Raw genomic sequence first — 25,012 nt, forward strand, 5'->3', positions numbered from 1 at the left:
CTCATTTATTCTTCCCTTACTTGTTTTATTTTCTTTCATTTTTTACTTTTCATTGTATTGTCTCTTTTGTCTAGGGGAGAGAGGAAGATATCTTCTCCACTTTTCCTTTAGAATTAGATTTGCAGTTGGTGAAACATTTTGGTTATTGCAACCCTTGTTTTATGTTTATAGTCTTGGCTTCCATACAAGGCACAATTTGAGCTTTTCTAAGAAATTGACATTTGTTGCTCAAAACCACTCTAGCTACCCACTACCAATAGGATGAAGTTTAATTCTTTAAGGATTGAAACTTCTCCAGTTACCTCAACACAAAACTTAGTCTTCCTATGTTTATCTTTATTTGTGGTCAAAGGGATTTATTCCTTGTCTCTTGAATTTGACTGGTTTGTCTCAGCCTTTAAACTTTTGCTTGTGTTATTTCGCTACCTGGAAAGTTCTGTCTTCTTTCTAACTTTTCAAATCCTATCTAGGTCCCTTTCTAGACCCAGCTCAGTTTATCCTTTTTTTTTTTGAAGGACTGTCACCAACTAGCTCTGTACACAGGGCCTGAGTTTCTTATTTTGTGAGATGAGGTTTAGAGTGGATAATTTATAAAGTTTATTTCTACTTAAAACTCTATTTTTTAATCTAAACCAGTGAGGCCTATGCCACAGTAATCTCTGAACTATAATGGCAGTTAATTGTCTTCATCATTTGTTTGGCATTGATTATATAATACTGATTATATAGTACAGTGATAGATCATGGACTTTGTTTTGTTATCAGTTCCTTATCATTTATCATTATTATTATTATTTTTGAATCAGTATTTTCCTGCAGCAACATTCACGTCTTGGTTTAAGTTTGGGTATAATTATTAAGTGAGAGATAATAGTTAAATTTTTTATAAACCACTATTGATTATCATATAAAAATTGTTAGTGGTTATTTACTTTGGAGTAGAATGTGACAATTAAAAATGCTGCATTTTAAATTGTTCCATATGGAACAGCTTACTTAAGCAAGTATTTGCAACAGCTTGTAGACGAAGCCATTATATACAAGTCAGTGGAAGTTTATGCACACCCTTAAAATTGAAAGCTGTTAAGGGAGCAGGTGAGGAATTGCCACATTCTTTAAGAGCTTTCCCTTTTGCTTCTGTAGATATGTGTGTGTGTTATGTGCTTTTACAGTTGACTGTGACTCCTGGTGACCCTTTGAATGAGTGATGTCCACAATGTCCTGTCCTCAACAGCCCTGCTTAAGCTCCTGTAGACTCAGGCATATGGCTTCTCTACAAAGTCAGTCCATCTCATGTTTGGTCTTCCTCTTTTCCTGCCCTTCTCTTCCTAGCATATTGTCTTTTCCTAAGAATCCTGCCTTCTCATGATGGCAGGAGATGAAATGGAACAGTTGTAAAGTCTTCCCTTTTATGTCCTTAAACTTTGTAGTTATCTTCTAAAGGGACAAAATAGGAACCAGAGATAGCATCTTACTTACAGGAATTGATCTGTAGTTGTGTACATGGAGTTAGACTTATCCTGTGGCTGAGAGAGTTGTCTAGGTTAAGAAAAAACACATTGTATTAACTGAAATAACAAATTTAGGCTAATTGGGGTGAGATCAGTTGTCTCTGTAATTGGATCTTCTTTGGGGAGCTTGGAGGAAACTAAATACCTACACTTGCAAAACTGAAGTACCCGGCACCCAGGGGTCTATCAGCGTCTATCTAGAACTCTGTCTCTGAGTCAGGGTGATGCAGAAGTGGGACATTTGGCTTAAGAGAGGGAGGCAGTTAACCACAGAAAAGGTTGTCCTGTGCATGTGGTGTTAATTTCAGTAATGACTATAAATTACCAAAATTTGTAACAAATAAAGTTTATTCTTAGGACTTGGGCAGTTGAAGAATGGATTGTGGATGATAAGATCTAAAGAGAGTCTTGTGGGGAGGGATCCAACCATTATGGCAGACTATTTCCATTTTATAGGTAAAGAGCTGAAACAGAGCAGTTCATGACCATGTACAAGATCACACAGTAAGCAACAGAACGGGTATGTAAAACCTTGGAGTTGGGCTCTGGGGTCAGTGTTCTTCACTACTACAATTTAGGCAGTCAAGGAATATTTGTTAGAAAGGTGAGCATTTCTAACAGACTCAGATGAAGGTGGAAGGAATTTGTGATTTCTAAGGGTATCTGTGTTCTAATAAAATTTACGTTTCTGATTTGGATCAGCATGAAATTTTTGAAAAAAGTTTTTTTACCTTGCTCTTAGGAACCATAGTTCTTTTAGTTCAGGGAAATTTTTTTCCCTTTGATACTAAGAATTGATCCTAACTTCTGACTTTTCTGAACAAAGTAACATCTTCTTTTAGCTTAATAAAGGACCTTGTCAAAAAAAAAGCTTGGCCTTACTTTATATAAATTTTGGATTAGAATTTTTAAAGGCAGTTCTTTGGACTTTTAGTCTTGATATTTAAAGACTAAATATCTTTGTCACAAAGATAAAGACTAATTTAAAGACTAATATCTTTGTCACAAAGGGAAGAGTTTTGGTATTAAGGTAGAGTATTGCTTGCTGTATTAGTCTATTCAGGTTACCATTACAAAATACCACAGACTGGGTGACTTAAAAGAACAGAAGTTTATTTCTCATATTATGGAGGCTGGGAAGTCAAAGAGCAAGGTGCCTGCTGGTTGGATTCCTGGTGAGAGCTCTCACTCTGGCTTACAGGTGGCAGCCTTTTCACTGTGCTCGCATGGTGTCTCCTGGCTCCCTGTGTGAGTGCAGAGAGTGAGCACACTCGTTTCTCTTCCTTTTCTTGTAAGAGCGTTAGCCCTATTAATCCCACCCTTATGACCTCTTCTAACCTTTATCCACTCCTCACAGGCCAAATCTCCAAACACGGTTACATGGGGAGTTGGGACTTCAACATAGGAATTTTGGAGGGACACAGTTCAGTCCATAGCAGTTGCCAGTTTTTGAGTGATGAAAGTATTCAACTAGTTCTTGAGTTGCAGTATGACATTCTGCTGCTTGATGGTGCTACAGTATAGTAGAAGCAGCACTGTTTGAGGAGAGGAACCACCAGTGTTAAGTCTTAGTTGAAAATTAGATTGTTATTTCGTGCTTTATGGGAGTTTATGTTAATATCACATTGTGCCTTTTAACTTTTACATTACTAACATACAAGGAAAGGTTTTGTCCTAATTGTGAGCAGCATTTGTTAGACTAAGGCTGATGTCTTAAGCACTTTTTCTCTTGCTTTTAGGTTATGTCATTCTACCGTGGATATTATATTTATATTTAGTTGGTAATATTTTAATTTGGTTGTTGTAGATTTTTATTTTGGCTTATTATAATTATATCAATGTTATTATTTCACTGTAGATGACCATCCAGAGGTGTTTTGTTATACTATAGCAGATTTGACACATCCCATAAGAGCTCTCTTTGTAGGCTGAGCTGAAAGAAGCAGGGGCAGGCAACCTTCTCAGAGAGAAGGTTTGAATGATTGTCAATAGAAAGCTAAGGTCCATCTTAATTAGTAATTTACAGTCTTCTCTTTGACCTTTTTGGTTTACCTTTGTTAATTGGGTTGTCTCTGGTCACTTTTATTCAGGGGAGTAGATTTAGGACAAAATGAAAAATGTTTCCTGGATACTGTTGAAAGGATATGTTAGGATGACCTCGGTGTATTTTTGCTGTCAGTTGTAGTGAAACATATTAGCTGTTCTTGAGAATAGACAAGTGATACTTGGCAGTTCACTTGTGGTTTCAAAATTTCATATTGTTGCTTATTATTTGACAAAATTATATTTTATTGTAATGAACCTGTGTTTGTGTGATTTTATCTTCATAGAATTTGTACAAAGGAACTATTGGTTGGCATAATCTGCCTCTTCCTGTAGTCTTAAAGGAAATATATGGAGAGGATTTCATCCTTTGGGTGCTCTTTGGGTAGCACATTTTTAAATTTAAGGGATTTTTATCTGATACTATTGGAGAAGTTAATGCTATTCCATATGCTAGGCACATTAACTATGTATTACAATATAGGAATGGATTTGATTCACAGAAGGTGTGCTATTAAAATTTTTGTCATTGGTTTTTGTACATGTGAGTTACTAAAACATTTTTCATGGTAAATATTTCATGAGAGTGAATACCTAATTTTAGAGGCTAATCAGTCTTTATCAATTCTAGAATTGAGAATTTATGTCTCTTATATTTGTTCCAGTTTTGACTGCACAGGTTTTGAAGCTGCCTGTGTTATCATTGATGACATTTTCATTTTGCATCATACTGTATCACTTCTTCCCATACGATTTTCAACTATAGCCATTCCCAGCTGTCTAAATGGAGTGCTTTTTTCTTTTTATCTCTGGCACACTCCTGTTCATCTTTAAGTCCTAGCCCAAGTGGATCCAGCAGAATAGGAGTGCTGTCCCTTCCAAAGGTTAGCACACCAGTTCCCACCTCACCTGTACCCAGGGCATAGTTAGGCTCCCTGATTCTGTGCTCCCACAGCGTATAACTACCTCTTGGCACGTTTATTATATTACAATTGTTTTATTTTTTAAAGATTTTATTTATTTCTTTTTAGAGAGAGGGAAGAGAGAAAGAGAGGGAGAGAAACATCAGTGTGTGGTTGTCTCTCACATGCCCCTCTAACTGGGGACCTGGCCTGCAACCGAGGCATGTGCCCTGACTGAGAATCGAACTGCTGACCGTTTGCTTCACAGGCTGACACTCAAATCCACTGAGCCACACCAGCCAGGGCTACAATTATTTTTTAGCCTGCCTCCTTAAAGAGTAGTGCTTGCTTCATTCATTTTTGAAGTCCTTAACTAGGATAGTACCTGTCAGTTGTTACACTCACACTATGTGTTGTTGTATTTTAAAAGAACTAAATACTAATTACATGTGATTCCTAAAAAAAAATGTATTGGTGGTGAGATAATTGGAAGACTGGAGAAAGAAAATAGTAAGAATAATGCAAAGAATAGATTCACCCACTCATTCATATTTTGCCATGTTTGCTTTGTTATGTGTGTGCTACTATTTTATTATAATACAAATTATAGTATTTTAATATTAAATTTGTAACAATAGAGGATAGCTTTAATATTTATTAAATAATAAAGTGGAGGTCTTAGAGGGGGTTTTATTATTATTGGTAAATAATTTTTGAGTAAAGTGTAAACATAATGTGTCTTAATCCCTTACTGCTTCTTCAAAGTATATTCTACTGAATATGTTACTATAGTTGTCCCAATTTTTCCCCTTTGTCCCCCTTCCACCCAGTACCTCCTTTCTCTTCAGCAAGCAAACCCCCACCCCCTTAGTTCATACCGTTGGGTCATGCATATAAGTTCTTTGGCTTCTCCATTTGGCTTCTTCCTATACTGTTCTTAACATCCCCCTGTCTATTTTGTACTAATTAAATTTTTTAATCTCTGCATCTTTTCTCTCATTTTCTCCCATTCCCCTGCCAGCTAGTAACCCTCCAAATGATCCTCCATACCTACGAATCTGTTCCTGTTCTGTGTTGTTTGCTTAGTTTCTTTCTTTCTTTTTATTCAGTTGAGGATAGTTGTGAATTTGCTACCTTCTTAATGTTCATGGTTTTCAATCTTCTTAAATAAGTCCTTTTACCATTTAATGTAATAATGATTTGGTGATGATGAACTCCTTTAGCTTTACCTTGTCTGGGAAGCACTTTATCTGCCCTTCCATTCTAAATGATAGCTTTGGTGGATACAGTAATCTAGGTTGTAGGCTCTTGGCCTTTCATGACTTTGAATACTTTTTTCCAGCTCCTTCTTGCCTGCAAATTTTTTTTTTTTTTTTTGAGAAATCAGCTGATAGTCTCATGGGAACGTCTTTGTAGGTACCTCTGCTTTTCTCTTGCTGCTCTTGCTTTTAATATTTTCTCTTTATTTTTAACCTTGGGTATTTTAATTATGATGTGTCTTGGTGTGGCCCTCTTTGGGTCCAACTTATTTGGGACTCCGTTCTTCCCAGACTTGTATGTCTATTTCCTTCACCAAATTAGGGACTGTTTCTTTCATTATTCTTTCAAATAAGTTTTAAATTTCTTGTTGTTCCTCTTCTTCTGGCATCCCTGTGGTTCAGATGTTGTTGGGACGTTTTGGAGGTGTCATAGAGTCTTCTCATGCTATCCTCATTTTTTTAATATTTATTTTTCCTATAGAGGTACAATTTCTTTTTTAAAAATATTTTATTTATCTTTAGAGGGGAAGGGAAGGAGAGAGGAAGAGAAACATCAATGTATGGTTGCTTCTTGTGCATCTCCTGCTGGGAACTGGCCCCTGCCGGGAACTGGCCTGCAACCCAGGAATGTGCCCTGACTGGGAATCGAACCACAATTGTCTGGTTCACAGGCCCACGCTCAATCCACTGAGCTACACCAGCCAGGGCTGTTTTTTGTTTTATTTAATTTGAAAAAATATTGGTTATGCTATTACAGTTGTCCCATTTTCCCCCCATTACTCTCTTCTGCCTTACACACCTCTTGCCACCCATATTCCCCCCTTTAGTTCATGTCCATGGGTCATGTAAGATTTTTGGTATTTCCTATGCTATTCTTACCTTCTGTCTATTTTCTACCCACTATGCTACTTATTCTCTGCACCTCTCCTCACCCCCTGTTGTTAGCCCTCCATGTGATCTCCATTTCTGTGTTTCTGGTCCTGTTCTTATTGTTTGTTTAGTTTGCTTTTGTTTTTGTTTTAGGTGTGGTTGTTAATGATTGTGACTTTGCTGCCATTTTAGTGTTCATATTTTTTACCTTCTTTTTCTTAGATAAATCCCTTTAACATTTCCCGTAATAAGGGCTTGGTGATGATGATCCTTTATTAACTTGACCTTATCTGAGAAGCTCTTTATCTGTCCTTCCATTCTAAATGAAAGCTTTGCTGGATAGAGCAATCTTGGATGTAGGTTCTTGCCTTTCATGACTTGGAATACTTCTTTCTAGCCTCTTCTAGCGTGTAAGGTCTCTTTTGAGAAGTCAGCTGACAGTCTGATGGAAACTCCTTTGTAGGTGACTGTCTTCTTATCTCTTGCTGCTTCTAGAATTCTCTCCTTCATTTTAATCTTGGGTAATGTAATTATGATGTGCTTTGGTGTGTTCCTCCTTGGGTCCACCTTCTTTGGAACTCTCTGAGCTTCCTGGACTTCCTGGAAGTCTATTTCTTTTGCCAGATTGGGGAAGTTTTTCTTCATTATTTGTTCAAATAAGTTTTCAGTGTTTTCTTCTTCTTCTCCTTCTGGTACCCCTGTGATTCGAATGTTGGAACATTTAAAGATGTCCTGGAGGTTCCTAAGCCTCTTATCATTGTTTTGAATTCTTGTTTCTTCATTCTTTTCTGTTTGGTTGTTTCTTTCTTCTGGTCCACACCGTTGATTTGAGTCCTAGTTTCCTTCCCATTACTATTGGTTCCCTGTACATTTTCCTTTATTCCACTTAGCATAGCCTTCATTTTTTTCATCTAATTTGCAACCAAATTCAACCAATTCTGTGAGCATCCTGATTACCAGTGTTTCGAAGTGTGCATCTGATAGGTTGGCTATCTCTTTGTCGCTTAGTTGTGTTCTTTCTGGAGCTTTGATCTGCTCTTTCATTTGGGCCATTTTGTTTTGTCTTGACACGCATGTGAGTATAAGGGGTGGAGCGTTAGGTATTCACCAGGGCAGGGTAACAGGTTACTGCTGCTTTGTGATGCTGTACGTGGGGGAAGGGACCTAGAGGGAGCAATGGCACTTGCTCCATTCTGTGCCAGACTTCAGTCACTTCCCCCATTACCCACAAGCACATTGGGCCCTTGTGCTAATTTCCGGGTGGGTGGATTCGTGTAAGTTCTAGGACCCTGTGGGTCTCTCCAACAAACTCTCCTGTGAGGCTGGGAGTTTCTCCTGCCTCTGCCTCAACCCCCACAGGTGTTTTCAATCAAGAGGTTTTGAGGCTTTATTTTCCTGTGCTGGAGCCTTGGGGTGGGCAGTCTGTCTTGCTCCCCACTTGTTCCTCCAGGTTTATATGCATGCAAATGTGGGACTGCCTGCTCCAGCAGCTACTGCCTTGCCGGGTCTACCAATTGCAAGCCTTGTGTGCCCCACTTCAAAATCTGCCATTTCACTGGCTCCACTAGCCAACACCTTGCCTGCCCCAGTTCTCTAGACACCGCCTGGCTGCAACTCCTCTCTGCCCGGGTTCCTGTCTCCTCCCCTCCTACTGGCCTGGATGAATGTGTCTTCTTTAACTCCTTGGTTGTCAGACTTCCATACAATTTGTTTTTTGTCAGTTCTGGTTGTTTTTTGTTTTTAAATTGTTGTTGTCCTCCTTTTGGTTGTGTGTTGTGTGTCTACCTACACCTCCATCTTGGCCGGAAGTCTATCCTCATTTTTTTGAATTCTTGTTTCTTCATTCTGTCCTGGTTGAATGTGTTTTTCTTCCTTATATTCCAAATCATTGTATTGAATCCTGGCTTTCTTCCCTTCAGTGTTGGTTCCCTATAGATTTTTCTTTATTTCACTTAGTGTAACCTTCATTTCTTTGTTTATATTGTTGCCATATTCCAGTGATTTCTCTGAGCATCCTGATCACCCCAGTGCTTTGAACTCTGCATCTGATAGGTTGGCTATATTTCTTTTGTTTAGTTCTTTCTCTGAGGTTTTGTTTTGTTCGTTCATTTGTGCCATATTTGTCTCCTTAATTGGGCAGTCTCGCCGTGGTGGTTTCTGTGTATTAGGTAGAGCTGTTTTGACTCCCCATGTTAGTAGTGGGGCCTATTGTAGAAAAGGCTTCTGTAAATTATGTGCAGCGGAGCTTTAGGTAATCGCCAGGGTGGGGCACCTGCTTCACTGCTTTGTGGGTCTGTATGGGGGGAGGTCTTGGAGAGGGGACTGTGCTGTTGCCTGGTTTCTGAAGGTTTGCCTGACATTCGCCCTGTTTCCATTCACTCCACTCACTCCCTGTGTGCTACTTGTGCCCTTCTAGCTTTTCCCCTGTTGCTGAATCCCAGAGCCGGTGGGTTTGTGTATGTTTTAAGGCCATTTAAGGGGAGTTTCCTAAAAATCTGGCAGTTCCTTCTGCTGCTCCAAACCCCACTGTTATTACAGCCAGAGGTTATGGGGATTTATCTTCCTGGTGCTGTAACCCTGGGCTGTGTGGCCTGGCCTGGGGCTGGGATTGCTTGCTCCCAAGGTATCTCCTGATTTTTATCTACCACACTTGAATGTGGGACCGCCTGGGCCTGTTCTGCTGCCGCCTCTCCTCGCCACACCTCGAGTCGTTGTCTCTTAGTCCATCTCTGCAACTCTGTGCCTTCTACCCCTCTGGGTGAATGTGGCTTCTTTAAATCCTTGGTTTTTGGACTTCCACACAGCTCTCTTTTCCCATAGTTCTTAGTGTTACTTTTTGTGATATTTAGTTGTAATTCTTTTGTGGTTGTGAAAGGAAGTGAAGTATGTCTACCTATACCTCTATCTTGACCCAAAGTGTGCATGGACATTTTAAGACTAGGGAGTTACCTTATGTAGTTACCAACTCTAATTATAAAATTCAGGAATGTAACATTGATAGGTGCTGTTACCTAATGGAAGGGTCATATTTAGATTTACTAAGTGCCCTGTTGTAGTTCTTTTCAACAGTCACCCCCCTCCGCCCTGAGTCAGTATCTAATTCAGGCTCATGCAGTATATAATTTGCAACACAAAGGTAACATAAAGGCTACAGACTCTGCTCATAAAAATTTTAGATTATTCAGTTTACTTTTAACATTGTTTATAATTATAAAGACTTTGTGGACTTCCGCCAAGATGGAGGCATAGGTGGAAACACTGTGCCTTCTCCCACAACCAAGTTTGACTACAACAAAAGTTTTGGAGAACTAGGACACACCCAAAGACCAGAAAACGGAATTATACGGAAGTCCAACAGCTACGAACCATTCAACGGGGATGGCACGAACAGCCCAAAAGATGGTGCAAGAGGAACTCAAAGTCCCAGAGCCAATAACTCTAAGCAACCAACAGATTGCCAGCCTCTCAGAAGCCCAATTTAAGACACTATTTATCAGGATGCTCACAGAATTCGTAGATTACAGCCACAGATTAGAGGAACATATGAAGGCTAAACTAATTGAAATGAAGGGAGATGTCCAGGAAACCAATAGTGATGGAAAGGAAACTGGGACTCAAATCAATGGAATGGACCAGAAGGAAGAACAAAACATCCCACCAGAAAGGAATGAAGAAATGAGAATTCAGAAAAATGAGGAGAGGCTTAGGAACCTCCAGGACATCTTTAAACGTTCCAACGTCCGGATTATAGGGGTACCAGAAGGGGGAAAGAAACAGCCACGAGTGGAAAACTTATTTGAACAAATAATAAAGGAGAACTTCCCCAGTCTGGCAAAGGAAATAGACTTCCAGGAAATCCAGGAAGCTCAGAGAGTGCCAAAGAAGTTGGACCCAAGAAGGAACACACCAAGGCACATCATAATTACATTAGCCAAGACTAAAATGAAGGAGAGAATCCTAGAAGCAGCAAGGGATAAGGGGACAGTCACCTACAAAGGAGTACCCATCAGACTGTCAGCGGATTTCTCAAAAGAGACCTTACAGGCAAGAAGGGGCTGGAAAGAAGTATTCCAAGTCATGAAATCCAAAGACCTACAGCCAAGATTGCTTTATCCAGCAAAACTTTCATTTAGAATGGAAGGACAGATAAAGTGCTTCTCAGATAAGGTCAAGTTCAAGGAGTTCATCATCACCAAGCCCTTATTATATGAAATGCTAAAGGGACTTATATAAGAAAAAGATGATGAAAAATATTAACAGTGAATGGAGAGCAAACACACAGTTATTAACAACCACACCTAAAACAAAAGCAAACCAAGAGGACAGCTAGATCAGGAGTGGAACCATAGAAATGAAGAACACATGGAGGGTTAGAAACAGGGGGGTGGGAGGAGGAGAAGGGGGGAGAAGGCACAGAAAATAGCATAGATGTTAGGTAGAAAATAGATAGGGGGGAGGGCGAGAATAGTGGGGGAAATATAGAATCTAAAGAACTTGAGACATGTGGTTATAAACTAAGGGGGGGAGAATGGTGGGTGAGGGAGTGTGGGGGTGGAGGGGAATGAAGGGGGAAGTAGAACAACTGTAATGGTATAATCAATAAAATATTTTTAAAAAAGAAAAAAGACTGTGACTAGATATGTATACTTATTTCTGGTTATGAGGTATTTTTCAAAGAAGGGAATTAAAGACAACTATAAAAAAGTTTTAAGAATGGTATTTGGTGTGGCACTAGTAGGTTTACAGTTGTGAGTACATAAAACAGTTTATTCTTATTTATTATTATTTTCCATATGAACAACTGTAAACCTACTCTTGTTCCACCCTGTATACAGATTATTTTTAAAACTTTTTTTGTTGGATAAAAACCTAAAGTACACTAATCTTAAGAGATTATCACTTTTGTATCTATATACCTTTGAAACCACCATCCCAATCAAGATATAGAGGATTTCTTGCACCTTAGAAGAGCATTTTCTTCCTGTTCTCAATAAATACCCATTATTTTCCACATTTCCTATAGGAAACCAAAAGTTTAGCATACTTAGGTATATACAGAAATTGTGATGGAAATGAGTTCGGTGGCATGGAGGAACTTAAATTGGAAGTCACAGACTATACATGCCTGAGAGAAGTGTTGATGGTTCCCTTATTGAGGAAGGTAGGAGGATGTACCTGAACTGATGAGTTAAAGAGAGAGGAGACATAGAAGATGGGTAGAAAGAGCTCCTCCACACCTGTACCTTTTAAGAGATTCTGGTCTGTGCATGTGCTTTAATGTCTCCCCACTGATTGATTAGAAGATTCCAAAAGTAGAGGAAAAGGGAGAAACTCTAGCATGAAAGATCCACAGTAGTTTTTAGCCACTGAATGTGGAGCTTCCATGCTTTCTCCTTGAGCAGCACTGTCCCCAAATCGTCACGTGTTCAGTAACCTGGAAGCTGTTGAACTACATTATTTTCAGTTTTTGTGGAGGCTTCATGACTTAGGCATAGTCGATTATATCATGGCCATTGGCAAATGAGCTCAGCCTCAGCCTTTCTCCCGTTCCTGGAGGGTTCTGACCCTCTGCTGACTTGGTTGGTTCTCCTGATAACCAGCCTCCACCCTTCCCTGTGTAAAAAAGAACTTCATTAACATAACAAGAGGGCTGTGATGCTTTTTATCATTTAGGAAATTCTGAAGGTTTTAGGAAATATATACTAGAAAGGGGGAAGAAGACCGAATAAATAATTCATTTTTCATTGTAAATCACAGTGTGACATATCTTCCTTCATTAAATAAATGAAGATACTGGGGCTCAGATATGTGAATAGGCTTTTCCATAGTCGAACAGTTCCATCGAGGCAAAGCTAGAATTCTGATTTCCTGCCTATTGTTTTCATGCCTTTCATTGTCTGGATATTTCTGAATTTTTGCCTTCGAAATAAATAAATGTTAATGAACTGGAGGTCAGACAGCAGAAATTAAAAATCATTCAAATGTATTATTTCCAGGTCTTTGAAGAAACTGGTTTTGATATCAAAGATTATATTTGTAAGGATGATTACATTGAACTTCGAATTAATGACCAGCTTGCTCGTTTGTACATCATTCCAGGAATTCCAAAAGATACAAAATTTAACCCAAAAACCAGAAGAGAAATCCGGGTATGTACTTGAAAGTACTCTGAGGTTGCTGGACAGTATACCAGTTGAATGAAATAGGATATTATTTTTAGAAACTCCTTGATAATAAACTAAATGAATTATTTTCTTCTTGTGTTTCAGAACATTGAGTGGTTCTCCATAGAGAAATTGCCCTGTCATAGAAATGATATGACCCCAAAATCCAAACTTGGTTTGGCTCCTAACAAATTTTTTATGGCTATTCCCTTTATCAGGTATGTTCATATTTCTTGAAATAAAAATGTAACCTTTATAATTTTGATACTCAGCTTATTCATACAGCCCAGTTTTAAAAGTGAATTCTTAATATTTCCGTAGACCATTAAGAGACTGGCTGTCTCGAAGATTTGGAGATTCCTCAGACAGTGACAATGGATTTTCCTCAGCTGGTAGTACACCAGCTAAACCCACTGTGGAAAAATTGAGGTAAAGAAATATATTCATAGACTTCTGACTTTCTGATAGTTTTAGTTTTTAATACAGTTGTATTTTGCTTCTAAAGTTTGCAGAGGTGTTGGAGTCTTATAGGTACTATTACTGGTTTCACAGATAGAAGGTTTTCTTTCCTTTTTTTTAATGTTTTTTTTTAATGAGATGGAAAAGGTTATTTTGAATTGGGAAGAAGGATACCAACTCTTTATGGATAAATAGAAGAAGAGGAAAGGAGGAATCTTTTGTGTGTGTTTATACTGTTACTTGTTTTTTCTCATTTTCTACTGTAGAGATAATCGTGTTTCTGAAGATGGTTTAATGGAAGATATATTTAGGTCTGTTTGTGTAGGGGGAACAAAGGACGCCGATATAAAATTTGTTCAGAAGGAACTGTGAAGACTTATGTGGGCTTTATTTCCCTAGTATATACAGAGTGACTGTTACGTGGATTTGAACCACAAAGGACATGTTCTTGTTTTGAACTTAATAGTATTTAAATCATAAGTACAGAGTAGGCTGAGTAAGTAATTTTGTTCAAAAAGCACATATATTTGTAATCAGCTTGTTAGAACTTTGTCTATGTTAGATTAAGAGTTGCTTTTTACATTTTCTTTAATTTAGGTGTTTTTATCCCAGAGCTTCAAAAATTAAATAATAGAAGTAAACTACATCTACAGTGAATATTTTTTAGAAACAAAGAGAATATCCCTCTTATGAGGACAGGAGCTTGGATGAAATGTTATTTCTGCCTTTCAGAATTTATGATTATGATAATCAAGTTATATACCACTAGATATAAGTGCAGCAGTTAAAGAAAAGCAGGCAAGAATGCAGCCAGTTTTGAAAAGATACAGATACTACTGAAAAGTTATGAAGTAGTATTTAAAAAATTATTTGTTCATGTTTGAGACCATCTCTCTGCCATAATGTGATATGACACCCATATCTTTTAGTCTTAGGGGTTGTTGTCTTCGGGAGTAGGATAAGGAAAAAAATAAACCAACCTCTTTAACCAAATTGCAGGTTTCTTAGGAGGGTAGTATGTGTTTTTAGTGTATAGACTAATGTCTGTGATGATGTTGAAGTAACTGAAGAAATTTGTCTAAAGAAAGAATAGAGAGGCTAAAATTTTATTGTAATTTTTAAGTGAGAAAGGGGAAAAGTTCTGAAATATTCAGAAACAATCTTATCTAATAGAGTTCTTGGGATTAGTGACCATTATATTATACATGTAAGTGGTACTATAGAATGGAATTTCTTTATTACTACTTGTATAATTAAATTCTTTTGTGTAAGAATTTGTGACTAGATGTTTGATTTGCTCATCTGTTGTCTTGGGCTCCTTAATTTTTTGCTTTAGAGTATAGCTTAGTTTTTCATATCCTCTTCCAAGATGGATGGGGTCCATAAGTGACCTGTGTAGAATCAAGTTCTACACTTTAAACATCCTAGTAAGAGTATCAGTGGTCTTGTCCTATTAAGAAGGAAAGTCTACTTATATTTGTTTGCTTCAACTAAATTTATGCAGAATTGTTTTCTTAACATTTTTAAAAGCATGAGCACTTACAGGGAGGAGGTAGAATGGATAGTTTAGAAAAAGTTGGGGTTAAAATAATAGGTTATTAATTCATTGAAGAAATACTGAATGCCAGACATTCTTCTCCATGCTGGAGATAGTAGACAAAGCAGACCTACATTCCAGTAGGGGGAGATAGAGAATAAATAAGTAAGTAAAATTTGTAGTCTGTAAGGTAAGCCATGGTGTTAGAAACTGCAAGTGAAAATTTTCTGATCTGATTTTTATTTTTTAAATCTTGGTATAGTCGAACCAAGTTCCGCCATAGTCAGCAGTTATTTCCTGAAGGTTCTCCAGGTGACCAATGGGTAAAGCACAGGCAACCACTGCAGCAAAAGCCATATAATAATCATTCTGAAACATCTGACCTTTTAAAAGCAAAGGTGAGTGAGATATATTTAAAGATTTTCATAATTTTAGATCATTTGACTTTGAAATGTGTCTGAATTGAGAAATTACAAATTTAATAGTTACAGAGCTCTGAATTGTTGATGAAAGACTCCAGTGTTCCTGGCTTGTAATTTGAAGCAGGGCTGAGACTCTTAACTTTTACAGCTTTGCCATAAATCTAATATGGTCACAGGGATTAACATCTGACTTTGGTGTATATGCTACCAGTGAAAGGTTCATTGCTGCATTGTGTTCTAGTCTATGATTGATTGATTATACAACAACTTATTTATCCATTCAACTCTTTTTATTTTTTTTATTTTTCAGTTATTGTGGACATAAAACATAATATTAGTTTCAGGTGTCCAGCAGTGATTATACATTTTATGTAACTTACAAAGTGATCATTTTGATAAATCTAGTACCCATAGAACACCATGTGTAGTTATTATAGTAGTATTGAACATGTTCACTATGCTGTAGTTTATAGCTCTGTGACTATTTTATAACTGCAAACCTGTACTATTCTTTTAAAGATCTTTAGAAATTGTTATTTTATTATAGTTGTCCCATTCTTTCCCCCTTTGCCCTCCTGTGCATCGCAACCCCCCACTCCCCGTACTTCTTCCTTTACCTTTTTCACTCAGTACCCCACCACCCGTCTCATCTGGCAACTAGTGGTGTATTCTCTGTATTTGAGTTTGTTTTTCTTTTGTGTACTTTTTAAAATATATCACATAAAAGCAAAATCATGTGGTATTTGTCTTTTTCTGTCTGACTTATTTCACTCACTATAATACCCTCTAGGTTCATCCATGTTGTCACAAATGGTAAGATTTTATTCTAAGGCTGAACTATTTTTCATTGCATATATATATGTACCACCTCTTCTTTGCCTATTGATGGACACTGAGGTTGCTTCCATATCTTGACTGTTATAAATAATGCTGTAATGAATTTATCTTTTTATTGTATTTTTATTTTTTATTCAATCTTTATTTTTCATTGCATATATCTTTTTAAATTAGTGTTTTTGATTTCTTCAGATAAATATCCAGAAGTGGGATTGCTGAGTCATAATATTTTTAATTTTTTGAGGAACATCTACTTTTTCAGTAGTTGCTGCACTAATTTGCAGTATCACCAACAGTGCACAAGGGTTGCCTTTTGTCCATATATTCTTTCCAACACTTGTTTGTTAATAATAGCCATTCTGACAGGTGTGAGGTGATAAATCATCATGTGTATGCCTTTTTTTGGAGAAATGTCTATTCAGGGTCTCTGCCCATTTTTTTAATCAGATTGTTTTGGTGTTAAGTTATATGATATTTTTGTGTTTTATAATTTTTAAGTATTTTTTATTGATTATTACAGTTTTCCGAACTTTTTCCCCTTTATCCCCCTTCCACCCTGACTCCCAATCCTCCAGCATTCTCCCGCTTAGTTCATGTCCATGAGTTGTACATGTAAGTTCTTTGAGTCCTCTGTTTACTATACTATTTTTATCTCTCCCCATTTATTTTATGCCTAATTATGCAGCTTCTTCCCTGTACCTTTTCTTTCCCATTCCTCCCTTCCCCCTTCCCACTGAAATCCCTCCATGTGATGTCCATTTCTCTGACTCTGTTCCCGTTCCAGTTGTTTGCTTATTTTTTGCTTTTATTTTTCTTTTCTTTTAGGTTCATTTGTTAATAGTGTGAGTTTGTTGTTATTTTACTGATTATATTTTTTATCTTTTTCTTAGATGAGTCCCTTGAACATTTTATATAATTAATAAGGGCTTGGTGATGATGAACTCCTTTATTAACTTGACCTTATCTGGGAAGCACTTTATCTGCCCTTCCATTCTAAGTGATGGCTTTCCTGGACAAGAGTAATTTTAGATGTAGGTCCTTGCCTTTCATGACTTGGAATACTTCTTTCCTGCCCCTTCTTGCCTATAAGACCTTGCCTATAAGGTCTCTTTTGAGAAATCAGTTGACAATCTGATGGGAACTTCTCTGTAAGTAACTGTCCCCTTATCTCTTGCAGCTTCTAGCATTCTCTCCTTCATTTTAATCTTGGGTAATGTAATTATGATGTGCCTTGGTGTGTTCCTTCTTGGGTCCAACTTCTTTGGGACTCTTGAGCTTCCTAGACTTCCTGGAAGTCTATTTCCTTTGCCAGATTGGGAAAGTTCTCCTTTATTATTTGTTCAAATAAGTTTTCCACTTGTTGCTGCTGTTGTTCTTTTTCTGGTACCCCTATAATTCAGATGTTGGAACATTTAAAGATTTTCCAGAGGTTCCTAGGCCTCTCCTCATTTTTTAAAATTCTTGTTTCTTCATTCTATTCTGTTTGGTTGTTTGTTTCTTCCTTCTGGTCTACTCCATTGATTTGAGTCCCAGTTTCCTTCCCATCACTATTGGTTCCCTGTGCATTTTCCTTCATTTCTCGTAGCATAGCCTTCATTTTTTCATCTAATTTGCAACCAAATTCAACCAATTCTATGAGCATCTTGATCACCAGTGCTTTGAACTGTGCATCTGATAGGTTGGCTCTTTGTCCCTTAGTTGTATTTGCTGTGGTGCTTTGATCTGTTCTTCTCTTTGGGCCATTGTTTTTTGTCTTGTCTCGCCTGTTATGTATGAAGGGCAGAGCCTTAGGTGTTCCCCAGGGTGGGGCAACCCACCTTGCTGGGTTGTGACACAGTATGTGGGGTGGGGTCTGAGAGGCAACAGTGGCACTTGCTCTGCTGTCTCTTAGATTTCAGTCCCCTCTGTTGCCTCCCACAAGCAAATTGGGTCCTTCTGGTGCTGGTTCCCAGGTGGGTGGGCTTGTGTTTGTTCTAGGACCCTGTGGGTGTCTCCAACGAACTCTCCTGTGAGTCTGGGAGTCTCTCCCGGCACCTCAACCCCCACAAGTGTTTTCAATGCTTGTTTTGAGGCTTTATTTCCCTGCTCTGGGGCCCTGGGTTGCACAGTCTGTCTTCGCTCCCCAGTTTCACCTGGTTTATCTGCATGTAAATGTGGGACTGCCTGGTCAGCCATCTACCTTGTGTGCAGTGCCTCACTTCACAATTTCTGCCTTGCTGGGTCTGCCTGTTGCCACCTTGCGCCCGGGGTATGCCAGCCACAGCCTAGGCACCCAGGGTCTGCTTGCTGCCATCTTGCGTGCTCGGGGTGCCTTGTTTGCCAGGTGCCACCACTTTTTGTGCTGCGACCCCTCTTCGCTCTGCTGCCCAACTCTGCCCCGCCTAGTGATCTGGATGAATGTGTCTGTTTTAACTCCTTGGTTGTCTGACTTCATACAGTTCAATTTTCTGTCAGTTCTGGTTGCTATTTTGTTTCTAAATTGTTGTCCTAATTTTGGTTATGCAAGGAGTCACAGTGTGTTACCTATGTCTCCTTGGCCAGAAGTCCACTGTTATTTCCATAGGGATTGCATTGAATCATTTGATTGCTGTGGGTAGTGTGGACATTTTAATGATGTTAATTCTTCCTATTCATGAGCACCGTATATACTTCCATTTATTTGGATCTTCAGTTTCTTTCTTCTGTGACTTACAGTTTTCTAGGTACAGGTTTTTTACCACCTTGACTAAATTTATTTCTAAGTATTTTATTTTATTTTTGGTGTAATTGTAAATGAGATTAAAGTTTTTTCTGATAATTTATTATTGGTATATGAAATGCAACCTATTTCCGATTTTTAATTTTGTATCCTGTTTAATTTATTGTTGATTTATCAGTTCTAGTAGCTTTGTGATGGAATCTTAAAGGTTCCTTATATCATGTCATATGCAAATAATGGCAGTGTTACTTTTTCCTCTACAATTTGGGATACTTTTTACTTTTTTTTTCTTGTCTGATTACTATGGGGAGGACTTTCAGTACTATGATAAATAGAAGTGTGGCAAAAGTGCACATCCCTGTCTTCTTCTTCATCTCAAGGGAAAGGCTTTTAATTTAACCATTGACTGTGATGTCAGCTGTGGTTCATATGTGGCCTCTTAATATGTTGAGGTATGTTTCCTCTGTTCACACTTTGCTGAGAGTTTAAATAATAAATGGGAGGTGAATTTTGTGAAATGCTTTTCCTGCATCTTTGATATCATCTGATTTTTGTCCTTCATTTTGTTTATGTGGTATATTGTGATAATTGATTTGAGGGTATTAAATTAACCCAGCATCATAGGAATAAATCCCACTTGATCATGGTGTATGATATTTTTAATGTATTGCTGGATTTGGTGTGTTATTATTGAGGATTTTAGTGTCTGTGTTCATCAGGATTATTGGCTTATATATATTTTTTGTAGTGTCTTAGTCTAGTTTGCAATCAGGGTAATGATGGCTTCATAAAATGAGCTTGGAAGCTTTCTCTCCTTTTCAATTTTTGTGGAATAGTTTGAGAAAGATAGTTGTTAAATCTATGAGTATTTGGTAAAATTCACCTGTGAAGCTTTCTGGTCCAGGACTTTTATTTTTTGGAGGTTTTGTTATTGCTGATTCAATTTTTGTTTTGTTTTGTTTTTTTGGTAGCTGTTGGTCTGTTAAAATTTTCTGTTTCTTGATTCAGTCTGGAAGATTGTATTCATTTCTTCTAGGATGTCTAATATGTTGGCATATAATTTGTAGTTTTTAATAATGCTGTGGTGTCATGTTGTCATTTCTCTTTAATTTTGGGGGGGTATTCTTTTTTTTTTTTTTAGTGAGTCTGGTTACAGATTAATTTTGTTTATTTTTTTCAAAGATTCAGCTCTTGGTTTATTTTTATATGTTTTTAAGTCTTTTTTAAGGTTTTATTTAATTTTAGAGAGAAGGGAAGGGAGGGAAAAAGAGAGGGAGAGAAACATCAATGTGTGGTTGCCTCTCATGTGGCTCCCATGGGAGACCTGGCCCAGAACCCAGTCATGTGACCTGACTGGGCATTGAATCAGCAACCTTTTGGTTCACAGCCTGCGCTCAATCCACAGAACTACACCAGCAAGGGCCTATGTTTTGTATTTTTTAAGGCTCGTTTATTTTTGCTCTGATTTGTATTATTTTCTTTCCTCTGTTTACTTTGGGCTTTGTTCTTTTTCTAGTTCCTTTAGGTATAAGGTTAGATGGTTTGTTTTAGACAGTTCTTACTTCTTGAGGTAGGGCTGTATTGCTAGGAATTTCTATCTTGGAACTGCTTTGGTTGTGTTCCATGGATTTTTGGATTGTTGTATTTTCATTTTTGTCTCAAGGTGTCTTTTGATTTCTTTATCTTGTTAATCTATCCATTGTTTAGTACCATGTTTTTTAACATTCATGTGTTTGTATGTTTTTTAGTTTTCTTGTAATAGATTTGTAGTTTCTTACCATTGTGATTGTAGAGATTCTTGGTACAGTTTCAGTCTTAAATGTATTGAGACTTGTTTTGTGGCCTAATGTGGTCTTTCCTTAAAAAATGGTTTAGGGGCACTTGGAAAGAATGTATTTTCTGCTGCTTGGGTGAAATGTTCTAAATATCAGTGAAATCCATTGGGTCTAACGTGTCATTTTAAGGATGCTGTTTTCTTGATTTTCTGTCAGATGATCTATCCATTGATTTCACTGGGGCATTAAAGTCCCCTACTATTACCCTATTACTGTTTGATCTGTCCCTTATGTTCATCAGTATTTGCTTTATGTACATATTTAGGTGCTCCTATGTTATGTGTGAAATGTTTACAAGGGTTATATCCTCTTTTTGGACTGATCCCTTTGTCATTATGAAATGCCCTTTTTAAAATTCTTTTTTTTTTGAAGTCTATTTTGTCTGATAACAGTATTGGTACCCCAGCATTTTTTTGTTTTCATTTGCGTCCCTCAGTCTATATATGTATGTCTTTTGATTTGAAGTAGGTTTCTTGTGGACAGCATTTGTATAGGTCTTGTGTTCTTTTCTGTTCAGCCACCAAGTGTCTTTTGACTGGAGCTATTAATTTCTTTGTATTTAAAGTTACTAATGATAGGTAGTAGTGTTATTTTATTACTTATATTTTTGACCTTTTTCTTATGAAGTCCCTTTAACATTTCTTATAATAATGGTTTGGTGGCAACAAACTCTTTTAGCTTTTTCTTGTCTGGGAATTTCTTTCTCTTTGTTTTATTTACTTTTTTTTTTTTCCAGTTCTTACCTGAGGGCATGCTTAGAGGGAAGGGAGGGAGAGAAAGAGAAACGCTGATGTGGGAGGGAAACATCAGTCGTTGCCTCTAGTATGTACCTTGACCAGGAACCAAAGCCACAGCCTAGGCGTGTACCCTGAGTGGGAATAGAACCGTGACCTTTGGGTTTACAGTATGGTGTTCCAGCCAACTGAGCCACACCAGCTAGGGCTGTCTTTCCTATTTTAAATGATAGGCTTGTTGGATAGAATAATCTTGGTTGTAGGCCCTTGCTTTTCATGGTTTCTGACCTGGAAAGTTTCTTTTGAGAAATCAGTTGACAATCTTGTTGGCATTTCCGTGTATATAACTAACTGCTTTTCTCTCGCTGCTTTTAAGATTCTCTTTTTGTCTTGAACCTTTGTCATGTTAATTATGATGTTTCTTTATGTGGTCCTCTTTGGGTTCATCTTGTTTGGGACTGTGCTTCTTGGACTTGTATGTCTATTTTCTTTGCCAGATTAGGGAAGTTTACAGTCATTATTTACTCAAATAGGTTTTTAACCCCTGATATCTCTTTTCTCCTCCTGGTACCCCTATGATGCAAATGTTGTGTCCCAAAGACCCCTAAACTGTCTTAGTTAAAAAAATTATTTTCCTTTATTCTTTTCTGATGAGGTGCTTTTGCTACTTTTTTCCAGATTGCCAATTTCATCCTCTGCTTCACTTACTCTGCTGTTGATTACATCTAATGTATTCTTCATGTCAGTATTGTATGTTTCATTTCTCACCGATTCTTTCTTATGGCTTCTGTTTGTTGAAATTGTCTCTGAATTCACTTGTTCTTTCCCTCTGTTCATTGAATGTCCTTATATCCAGTGTTTTGAACTTTCTGCCAGTTTGCTGTCCTCTGTTTTGTTTAGTTCCTTTTCTGGAGTTTTGGCCTGTTCTTTCATTTGGGACATGTTTCTTTGTCTTCTCCTTTTGGCCACATCCCTGTGTTCCTTTCTATGTATTAGGTAGAGCTGCTATATTGCTTAGTCTTGGCAGAGGGGCTTTATGTAGTACTATGGATCTCAATGGTGCAGTCTCCCTGGTCCCCTGAGCCAGGTGTTTCCAGGGTGTCCCCTATTGGGTTGTGTGTGCCCTCTTGTAGTTGTGCCTTGACTGATGTTGGCACATCAGTGGGTGGGATTGACTCTTAGGCTGACAGGATGTGAGGCCTGATAGTGACTACAGTAGATGAGCTGGTGGGGTCAGCTTTAGTAGGGCTCTGGTGCCTGCCATGTCTGCCTTTTGGGTGTGTCATTTATGGCCACCTGGATCTATAAAGTGATACGTGATTAATTATTTGCCTCTGCTTGGCTTTGAGGTGCCTGGGAGAGGCTATGCCCTGATCTGAGGCTGGCTGCCATTGGTACTGGCTTTGGGCCCCACTTAGCAAGAGGAGGAGGGCATGCTGAGGCCATATGCTTCTTGTTTTGGGGTTTGTGAACCTTTGAGAGTTTTTAGGAAAGTCTGTCACATAGCTGAGACAGGCTACTTTTGTGGACGAGACACTGAAAGAGGTCTGGGCAGGGTGCATGAGTTGGGTAGCATGGGGTTTCAGAATCACAGGGGCAGGACCTTGAAGTCATGGGGGTGGAGGGAACAGTGTTAACCCCTTAATGGAGAGCTCAGATTTGGCATCTGCCAGCCCTTCATCATGGAAAGAGCTGTTTGCCTTTCTATCCATCATCCTGAAGCTAGTCAATTTATATCCTCCCTTTTTGTCCCTGGCACTTGTCAAGCTGCTGCCCTTGTGCCCAAGCTTAGAGCAAGTGAATTAGTGTGAGTGAGTGAGTCTGTGATCAGACTTGTAGGATCTGCAGTGCCTCAGTCTCTAGCAGCTTGTTGTGTTTCTCAGACACTATCCCTGTTGCTTTTCATGGCCAAGTGCTATGGAGGCTTTTCTTCCTTACAATGGTGACCCAGGTTGGGGAGCTCTGTGTGGGGCTTGGCCTTCTTACTTCTTGGGGGATCCCCACAGCCGAGATAGCTCTTGTGTTTTTTGAATCACCATACCGTGGATGTGGGACCTGCCTGATCTGCATTTCCTCCCCACTTACTGGTCTTGGTGTGGTTTCTTCTTTATATCCTTAGTTACGGGAATTCTGTGCAGCCAGTCTTCTGGTGGTTCTCCATGACGTCCCAGAAGTTTTGATGTGCTCATGGGAGGACACAGTGTTTACCTCCTCTACCGTGTTGGCTGGAGTCCTCTGTCCTATTCTCCATGGGTATTTGGTTAGTTTTAGTTAAGGGCTTTTATAAATAATACTGTTATGAATATTAATGTACATGTCTTGTGATGAACATACACATTTTGGGGGGGTATATATAACTGACAGAATGATTGGATCACTGAATATGGGCTATGTTCTTGAGTATATACTGCAGATAAATATTCTCAAGTAATTTATACCCCCAGCAAAATACAGGGTTGAGCACAAACAACACCCCTTTTTTATTACAACACCTTTTATCAAAATCATAAGCATGTAGTTCTGTAATATAACAACATCACACTCAAGCACACCATATGAAATTTTAGGTGAAATGTTCAAATTAAAACTATAAACTCTTACACTCATATTATTACCCTACCATACACACTCCAGCAGGCTTTACTTCTGCTGGACCCTGTGTATGAGAATTCCAGTTGTGCTGTACCCTTACTAATGCTTGGTATTATATGTCTTTGTTATTTTAGCCGTTCATTTTGGTGCCATTTTTTATTGTCAGTCTTCTAAAAATATACTGGATTTATCAAAATTAAAAGCTTTTGTGCATCAGAGGACACCATCAAAAGAGTTGGAAAATGTATTTACAAATCATTTATCTGATAGGTTAATATCCAAAATACATAAAGAACTCCTATACTGAATAGCAAAAAAAAAAAAAAAACCAATTAAAAAATGGGCAAACAACTTGAATAGATACTTCTCCAAAAAAAAAAAATACAAATGGCCAGTAAGTATATGAAAAGATGCCCAACATCATTTGTGAGCAGAGAAATGCAAATTAAAACCACAATGAGAAGCCACTTCATACCCATTAGGGTGGGTATAAGAAATAATGGAAAATAACAAGTTGACAAAGGGTGTAGAGAAATTGGAACCCTTATGCATTGCTGCTGGGAGTGTAAAGTGGTACAGCTGCCATGGAAAACAGTTTGGTGGTTCCTTAAAAAGTTAAACATAAAGCCCTTGCTGGTGTGACCTAATTGGATGTTCTGCAAACTAAAAGGTTGCAGGTTCGATTGTTGGTCAGAGCACATACCTGTGGATTTGGTCCCCATTTGGGGCATGTACAGAAGGCAATCAGTTGATTTTTCTTTCTCTCTCTTTCTCTCTTCCCCTCTCTCTAGAATTAATTTAAAAAAAAATACAGAATTACCATATGGCCTAGTAATTCCACTCCTAGGCATATACTCACAAGAACTAAAAACAGACTGATGAATCCTAAACTGAGTTATTAGCCCCTCCTAGCTGAGGAGGAACTCAGAAGATAACTTGTATACCAGTGCTCATAATAGCATGATCATCCATAATACCCAAAAGATGGATGGTGAAAAACTTCTGGAGATGGATACTGGTGGTATTTGCACAACATTTACCTGTATTTATTGCCACTGAATTGTACACTCAGAAGTGGTTAAAGTGGTAAATTCTATTTGTATTGAAGCACTTCTAATAAAAAGCAAATACCAGCAAGAGCAGAGTGGA

The 25,012-nt window shown here is 38.1% G+C and overlaps 1 protein-coding gene across 1 annotated transcript in view; it reads left to right on the plus strand.

Moving 5' to 3' along the window:
* DCP2 (decapping mRNA 2) overlaps nt 1–25,012 on the plus strand; it is a 64,954-nt gene that overhangs the window by 24,196 nt on the left and 15,746 nt on the right. The window contains exons 5-8 of the mRNA XM_037032460.1: nt 12,582–12,734; nt 12,855–12,967; nt 13,071–13,178; nt 15,008–15,143. Coding sequence (XP_036888355.1) covers nt 12,582–12,734; nt 12,855–12,967; nt 13,071–13,178; nt 15,008–15,143 — 510 coding nt within the window. The remainder of the gene's footprint in view (nt 1–12,581; nt 12,735–12,854; nt 12,968–13,070; nt 13,179–15,007; nt 15,144–25,012) is intronic.

This window comes from Sturnira hondurensis, unplaced genomic scaffold (genome assembly GCF_014824575.4).
Source record: "Sturnira hondurensis isolate 20B ecotype Veracruz unplaced genomic scaffold, ASM1482457v3 Scaffold0021354, whole genome shotgun sequence".
Classification (NCBI taxonomy): Eukaryota; Metazoa; Chordata; class Mammalia; order Chiroptera; family Phyllostomidae; genus Sturnira; species Sturnira hondurensis.